Raw genomic sequence first — 8,918 nt, forward strand, 5'->3', positions numbered from 1 at the left:
ACAATACACAAAACAACTGCAAAAAAAATACAAAATGACCGAAAAATACAGAAAATAACCACTATGTTGCAAAAAACAATAACAATTATACACTAAATGACTCCAAAAACCGTGTATATTAATGCTCAGACAGGTCATTATTCTAATTCTGATGTGAATGTTAATAATTTCCACTGTAATCAAATAAAAGGTCAATTTCTGCTCTTGAAAGTGAGTGAAGCGTATTATTGATATTAGCATCTCTAACACAGTTCACATATCCCACCTGCTAACATGCTAACATGCTAAGCTGCTGTTGTTAGTCTGGTGTGATTTCAGGGTGTAAAGGTAGACGTGATGTTGTGTTTTGGACTTTGTGGAGACGTCCTGCAGCTCCAGGGATCAGCTGCAGCTGAAATAGATCTAATCCTTGTTCTAATGAGGTTCTAACATAGATTTATGGTGGATTTCTGAGAGCCAATACAATCAGGTTGTGATTTAGCACATGGAAACGGTCGCTCCATGCACAGTGAGATTAAACAGCCAGTGTGTGTGTGTGTGCGCGTCTTCGTGTGAGGCCTCAGATCTGGCAACCCAACGTGTCTCATTCACTGCCTTCCATTTGTCAACCTGCAATGATTCAGCTTCATTTTTTTAAAGCTTCACGTGGGCTTTTGCATTAACATCATTTATTTTTTAAGATGGACGCATGTTGCCTCCTTTAAAAAAGCATAAAAGCAGAGGGTGAGGTTGGTGAGTGGGGCGACACCTCGGCCTGACCCCCGCCCTAACAAAGCCCACTACTAGTCACTGTCTGGGAGCCTTTTATCTCCTTTCTTTCATCAGGGGCCCCTGTGACCGGCCACGTTTTGTTTGGTGTCCTTTGACTCGTCACAAGGCCAAATATGGGCCCTTCGTCCTTCAATATGGACCCCGTTAATTTTTCAGCCTCGGCCATCTGTGGGCGTAGAAGTCTGTCACATAGAGTCATAAATCCACTGCTCAATGGATGGATGGATGGATGGATGCATTAGCCTTATGTATAACATATAGTAGCTAGCATTAGCATACCGTAGATTGCTATAATCCTAAAATAGCATACAATAATATACACTGATAAACATATATATGACATAAATATATAGATGTAGTAGAGATGGGCTTCTTTATCACATTGAGGACCATCAAAATGTGACTATCAATCACAGGGTCACATGATCAATATTCATTTCAGCATTTCGAATAGTAAACAATTTATATTATCCTTTGGTGTATTTTTGACCTTTTTTATGTTTCTATGTGTATTAATTTGGTCATTTTGTGTTATTTGTTGTTGTTTTGTTTACTAAAAGTCTTTTTTTTGTGTTGTGTGTGTTTAGAGCCATTTTGGGTTTTTCTGTTATCATTTTGAGTGTTTTGTGTCATTTTGTGTATTTTCAATGTAGTTTTATCAATTTTTGTTAACATTCTGTGTAATCTTGTTATCACTTTAAGGGGTTTAGTTGATGTTTTGTGTGTTTTCAGTCCTTTTGTGTATTTTTGTTTTGAAATGTATTATTTACTTTTATTGACATTTTGTTTTGTTTTTGTTATCTTTTAATGCATTTTTGGAGTCATTTTGGGTCATTGTGGAATTTTTGTTGGCATTTTGAGCATTTTGTTGACATTATGTGCACTTTTGTTATAGTTTTGTGTGTGTTCAGAGTCATTTCTGGTGGGTTTTTTTTTTTTTTTGACATTTCTTGTATTTCTGTTTTGTGTATTTACATTTTGTGTAATTTTGTCATCATTTTGAAGGTTTTGGTTGTTGTTTTATGTCAATTTGTGTATTTTTTACGTACTTTTGCGTATGTTTGTTGACATTAGGTGCATTTTATTATGTTTTGTGTGTGTTTAGAGCCATTTTGCCGTTTTTTGGTTGACATGCTGTGTAATTTTTTTCATAATTTTGACGGGTTTTGTTGTTCTGTGTGTTTTCAGTCATTTTGTGTATTTTTGATACTTTTGTGTATATTGTTGACATTCAGTTTATTGTTATCATTTTGTGTGTTTTTGGAGTCATTTTGAGTAATTTTGGTATTTTTCTTGGGACTTTAAGTATTTTGTTGACATTATGTGCATTTTTATTGTCATTTTGTGTGTTTAGGGTGATTTATTTGACATTTTGATAATTTTGGTTAACTTTCTGTGTAATGTTGTCATCATTTTGAGGGGTTGTGTTTGTCTTATGTCATTTTGGAGTCATTTTGGGTCGTTTTGGTCATTTTTGATATTTTATGTATTTTTTTGTTGATTTTGTTATTTTACATGATTTTGTCATCATTTTTGTTGTTGTTTTGTTTGTTTTATGTCGTTTTGGGTATTTTTGATGTACTTCTGTGTTTGTTTTTTGACGTGATGTGCATTTTTATTATCATTTTGTATGTGTGTTTAGGGTTTTGGACATTTATTTGACATTTTGTATATTTTTGTTGTCATTTTCAATGTACTTTTATGCATTTTTGGAGTAATTTGCCTATTTTGTCTACATTTTTAGTGTTTTTTTGACAATATATGCATATTCATCATCATTTTGTGTGTGTTTAGGGTGCTTTTGTGTATTGTTGTTGACATTCTGTGTACTTTTGTCATCATTTTGAGGGGTTTTGTTGTTGTTTTTTTTGTGTTTTCTGTCATTTTGTATATTTTTGATTTACTTTTGTTGATAGTCTGTTTATTGCTATCATTTTGTGTGTTTTTGGAGTCATTTGTGTTGACATTCTGTTAAGATCTGGATCAATAGATCGATAGATCGATAGATCGATATTTTGGGTAATTTTCTTGGCATTTTAAGTATATTGTTGACATTATGTGCATTTTTGTTATCGTTTCGTGTGCATCCAGTTTTTTTGGCCATTTTTTGACATTTTGTGTAATTTTGTCATCATTTTTTAAGGTTTTTGTTGCTTTTTTGGAGTCATTTTGGGTCTTTTGCATGTTTTGGTTGACATTTGGAGCTTGTTTTGTTGACATTATATGCATATTTGTCATCATTTTCAGGGTTTTTATTGCTGTTTTGGGGTTTTCAGTCATTTTGTGTATTTTGTTGACATTTGTGTATTGTTTATTTACTTTAGTTGACATTCTGTATATAGTTTTTATCATTCTGTGTGTTTTTGGAGTGATTATGTGCATTTTCATTGACATTGTGTTTGTTTCTGCGATAGATAGATAGATAGATAGATAGATAGATAGATAGATAGATAGATAGATAGATAGATAGATAGATAGATAGATAGATCACGTGTTATTTTCCACTATAATTCTATTCTTTCTTCCCACGCCAGCAAATCTTCATTATCTCCGTAATGAACATATTTTTTCCTCCTCCAAATTACCCAATTACGTCTGACATAAACAACCCAACGTGTGGCCTCTGATTGGCTGGTCACCGGGTCACGTGGGCCGCCCGGGCCGTCTGTCTATTTGACAGCCGCAGGATGGCTTGATGCCAGAGGGGAGAGAGAGAGAGAGGGGAGAGAGAGAAAGAAAAATTAGTATTCTCCTACCAGCCTCGCTATAAATCAATCATGGAGTCCTTCGTGGTGAGCTGTAAATACGCTGAGCCGCAGTTCCCGCCATGTGAAGAAGATTACAGTAATTTTAGTGACCAAGGGGGGTATTACAACCACCCCCAGGACAGTAGTGGCTCTTATAGCGGGGGCTATGAGTCCACGACCCACAACAACCCTCCATACACAGCAGCACAACAACAACAAAGCGGGTATCATCATCATCACCACCACCATCATCATCATCACCACTCTGCGCTGCAAGGGCACCGGGATGCGGATGAGGATGAGGAGGAAGAGGAGCAGAGCGCGAGCGGCGAATTCCCGCCGGCATACCGGGGGGACACGAGCCCCGGGAAGGAGCTCCAGTGCCAGGCCTGGGTGACCTGTGCCAGGCCCGCTCAGGTGACGAGGAAAGCGGCGTGCCAGGGCAAGGACAGGCCGCCCATTGTGGTCTACCCCTGGATGAAGAAAGTGCACGTGGCCCACGGTGAGGAAAACAACAAAAAACAACACACGTGCACGGTTTCAGCCTGTCAATTACAATGTGTATTTACAATTATACCTTTAATTATCCATGTTCAATTATGACCACGCTGACCAGCATTTTTTTTCTCTCCAACTTCTAATTAAAATTCCAATTAGTATTTTCCCCTGAAAGTCAATTATAATTACATTTTCAATTACATGACTGAGTCTTTAATGAATAAGCTCATAAAACGTAACCTTTTCCTCTTGTGTTAGCTTTCTGTTAGCATCTCCTATGATAACGGGTCAGTTTTGACCCATGTCTTAAATCAGCTGTAAAATACACTAAAACAATATTATTTATCATCTGAATTGTTTCTCATCACTTGGTTTCCTTGTTAGGCTTCCTAAGCAATGAAAAATATGGGTATTAATATTTTTGATGCGGGCATCTGAGCCCCTTTTTTTGCCTATATAATCCTATATTTAAATTATTTTGAAATGGTAAAAGAGAAAAAACTGAAACAATTTTAGTAATTGTTAACTACGTATGTGTAAAACATTGCGTTTAATTAAATTGTAATTGACAGTTTTTGTAGAACGTTCATGCCAATTACAAAGTCAGTTATCTGAACTCAATTAAAATTCAATTACGATTACAACAGCAACAGATTTTTTTTAAAAAAAAATACAATTACAGTTATAATTACGTCATGATTGTAATTATTTACCAATTACACGATTACAATTATAATTGACCCAACTCTGGTTTAAACATCATCATTTGACGTGTGCGTCTTGATCAGATGCATCTTTCTTTCTTTCTTTCTTTCTTTCTTTCTTTCTTTCTTTCTTTCTTTCTTTCTGTGTTTTTGTCCGTTTGTTGTCGTTTTTTCTTTTTCTTTTTATTGTTGTGCGGTGGTTATTTACGAGCCCAGTGAGAGTCAGCGGCGAGGAGAATTACAACCCCCCAATAAAGTTTTATGGCCACCGCGCAGCGTGTGTGTGTGTGTGTGTGTGTGTGTGTGTGTGTGTGTGTGTGTGTGTGTGTGTGTGTGTGTGTGTGTGTGTGTGTGTGCGTGCGTGCGTGCGTGCGTGCGTGTGTGTGTGTGTGTAACAACGATAACTATTTTTTTTTTTTTAATACAAACTAAGCTTTATGTTCACTAAAATGCAGCATTTGCGTAAAAATAATGTATTTGCATTTGTAAGCGAAAAAAAAAATTAGAGACATAAAATAAGATTATATACGTTATTATTTCCACAATAGAAAACAATAAATCAGCATAATTAATTAATAGTATCACACATAAATAAATATACATTACGTGCTTGTGTGTATTTATTTATTTATTTATTTATTATCGAGGTTTTTATTTAATTCCTGCTGAGTGCGTTTATTTATTATGATTATTATTATTATTATTATTATTATTATTATTATTATTATTATTATTATTATTATTATTATTATTATTATTATGTGTGCACTTGTATGTAATCCTTATTTAATTAACAGTATTTTACTTCATTATGCACGTTTTCTTTTTTTGTTATATGTTCTTTGTTCAGTGTTTCTTCTTTTCATCAAAGATAAAATAAAATAAATAAAATAAAAAACATTTTTTGTATTATAATTGCTATATAATATAATGATTTTCCCCTGGGATCAATAAAGTTTTTATTTTTTTTATTTTATGGTAATAATCACGTATATAATCTTATTTTATGTATCACACACACACACACACACACACACACACACACACACACACACACACACACACACACACACACACACACACACACACACACACACACACACACACACACACACACACACACACAGTAGGATATACTAAATGCAAATAAATTACACGCTTGTTGCAGTTTTGTTTTTGTTTGAAAAATAAATAAATGATACAATAAAAAAGTTAGTTATCGTTGACTCGTCTTTGGTTCAATGTTGGACCACTATAACAAACGATTGAACATTGTACATGATTTCATTTTATTTCTCATCTCGTGCCCTGCAGTGAACCCGAACCACGTGGGCCCGGAGCCAAAGCGCATGCGGACGGCCTACACGCGCCAGCAGGTCCTGGAGCTGGAGAAGGAGTTCCACTTCAGCCGCTACCTGACCCGCCGCCGCCGCCTGGAGGTCGCCCACACCCTCTGCCTGTCCGAGCGCCAGGTCAAGGTTTGGTTCCAGAACCGGCGCATGCGCTGGAAGAAGGACAACAAGTTGCCCAACACCAAAGGAAGAGCCAAGAGCAAGAAGGCAACGGACGGCAACGGAGGCAACGACAACTGCAGCAACGGCGACGGAGACACGGGGAAGTCTGTGATCATAAGCGCGTGAGAAGGAGCCGAACCTCCCACGTGACCAACAGAACTTTTATCTATGAATGCTTTACTTTTTAGACCAGGGGTGTCAAAAATACAGCCCGCGGCCTGATTTGGGCCTAAAAACTGATTGTCTGCCAAATTCTGAAGCTTTTCTAACAGTCCGAAAAAGTCCTTCCCCTTTAAGATTCATTAATTATTGATCTGATGAAATAAACAATATTGATCCCACAAATATCAATAAAAAGGGATGTAATTATGTAGCTTAACAATGTCCTAAAGAATTAACTATAATAACTAAAAATCATTTGCTATATATAATTAAGAATTATATAATTAATTAATTAAACATTATATGTAATAACTAGTTATTAATACATTTCTCTGGTTCTGTAATTAAATTTAATTATATGTTTAATTAGTTGAATTTATGATTTATTTATTTATTTTTAAAGCAGAATATTATTTTCAACATTTAAATTACAGGAAATGTACCAGGATGTTATTCAAAAAAAAAAAAAAAATCCTACAGTGTGTGTATGTGTTTGTATCAACCCCCTGGTGGGTCACAACGATACTGCAAGTACATAAATAGGATATTCAGGCATTTTTGTTAACATCGGGGTCATATTATAATCCGATTATAGATTATTTTGGGTTTTTTTACCTCCAAATATTGGCATTCTTGAATTTGGGAATGTCCTGAATCAGTTAAATAGCGAGAATATTATTTATATAACACACATTGTAGACCCAAAAACATGTTTTGTTAAAGTTTTCATTTTTAGCTTTAATGAATAAGCAAAAAAGCAATATACGTGTGATTTTTTGCTTATGTTACATCAGCATTCAGCTCCTGTTACACATCTAAACCCTAAAAAACACAAAAACTTTGTTATTTTTAGCAAGAAATTTGGCTGCAAATAGTATTTTGGCAGACAATCAGAGTATTGTTCATTTACTTTGACTATATTTGGGTTTTTTTAATGTAATTTTTGTTTAATACTGTGACACGTTTGGCACCCCTGCCTCACATACAGACCAACACATGGCTTTACATTGTTTATATTGTTTGTTTTTTTATTACGACTTTTAAAGAATCCTTGGTGTTTAGGCTCTTAGTGGTTTGGTTCGATCATTCCAGTCTTATTTAATTGATTATTGAATGTCTTCATGAGTTGATAGATTGATGGCAGATCTTGCTCTGGTGCAATTAGGTGTTTTTAAAAACAGCCCACGTCACAGGCTCACGTGCACGGTGCCTTTCGGTTGCAGTGTGGATGAAACAGGGTTTTTGTTTTACAGGGTAATAAATAAACATTTTTACAGGGTTCACAGATTTCTACCTAAAAAAAGATGAAGAAGCCTAATTTATGAAATGCATTTTTTTAATACCAAAAGGGTTCCTATGGAAACCCATTCCCACCGGTAAAAAAAAAAAAAAAAAAAAACTTAAGAAAAGTAAAATATCAATAAGAAGATTTTTAGTATCTCACAATTATGACTTAGTATCTCATAATCATGATATAATATCTCATACTCATGATATAATATCTCATAATCATGATATAATCTCATAATTGTGATTATCTCATAATTATAACTTACATTTATAGATTACGATTTAGATGTTTTTCATTATCATTTAACTTTTTAAAGTTTTTTGTTTTGTTTTTTTTTTTCCTGGCGGGAATGGGTTTCCATAGATTCCCGAAAGAGAGAAAAGGAAGAAAAAAAGTGGCAGAATATCATCCAATCATGTTGCACACGTGGTAAGAGAGCAGCCATTGAGATTTTAAGCCCCTCCTACTCTCATCAGTTCAGCATTGAGTGTGATTTCCGCTTCTTTTCTCAGGGTTACAGGGTGAAAAACACAACGAATATCCTTTCTCTCCTATGATACACTTTATTATTATTTCATTGTTATATATTTTTTATATATATATATATATATATAGTCTACCCGAGTACTTTGTGTTTTTTTTTATTATTTAGAAAACAGTATTTTATTCTCTGTAGCCTGAAGCAGTATCATCTCTGATTTTGTACGTGTTCATTTTTTTTTTTTTTTTTTTAAGAAAAATGTTTAAAAAAAAGTTGTATAAAAAGTTTATATGTGAGAACTTTTTTTGATAAAATGGAAAAAAAAATACATTTAAAAACTGAGTTTTTTGTGTGCTGAAATTCTTAAATGTGTGATTATACAAATAGTTTTTCAACTTTAAAAAAGTTCCTCAAATTTACATTTTGCAGATGTTGAATCCCTTTAAACAGATTCTTTACGAGCACTAGTAAATGCAAAATAATAATAATAATAATAATAATAATAATAATAATAATAATAATAATAATAATAATAATAATAATAATAATAATAAAACTTATTTGTGTCTTTATTATTAAAAAAAAATTCAAAAAATCACTTCAATCAAAAAAGTTTACTCCAATCAAAAATAAATATTTTCATAGATATTGAAAGTGTTTTTTTTATTTTTCATTATTATTATTATTATTTTAATTGAATAATAGACACAAATCTACCTCCATAAAACCGTAGCAAGAAGAGGCGATTCA

At 33.8% G+C, this 8,918-nt stretch overlaps 1 protein-coding gene across 2 annotated transcripts; it reads left to right on the forward strand.

Annotated features, from left to right (window-relative positions):
• Window positions 1-3,168: 3,168 nt before the first annotated feature.
• LOC114477182 (homeobox protein Hox-D4b-like) lies at window positions 3,169-8,459 on the forward strand. 2 transcript variants are annotated; one of them, XR_003675676.1, is made up of 3 exons: window positions 3,169-4,020; window positions 6,035-8,116; window positions 8,200-8,459. XR_003675676.1 is itself a non-coding variant. In XM_028469352.1 (2 exons), the coding sequence occupies exons 1-2, from the start codon at window positions 3,549-3,551 to the stop codon at window positions 6,358-6,360; spliced, it is 798 nt and encodes a 265-aa protein (XP_028325153.1). In that variant the 5' UTR covers window positions 3,169-3,548; the 3' UTR covers window positions 6,361-8,459. The 2 variants fall into 2 exon arrangements, 1 of the variants encoding a protein (XP_028325153.1); XM_028469352.1 differs by having other exon boundaries at window positions 6,035-8,459.
• The last annotated feature ends 459 nt before the right edge of the window (window positions 8,460-8,918 follow it).

This window comes from Gouania willdenowi, chromosome 15, assembly GCF_900634775.1.
Source record: "Gouania willdenowi chromosome 15, fGouWil2.1, whole genome shotgun sequence".
In the NCBI taxonomy this organism is placed as follows: domain Eukaryota; kingdom Metazoa; phylum Chordata; class Actinopteri; order Blenniiformes; family Gobiesocidae; genus Gouania; species Gouania willdenowi.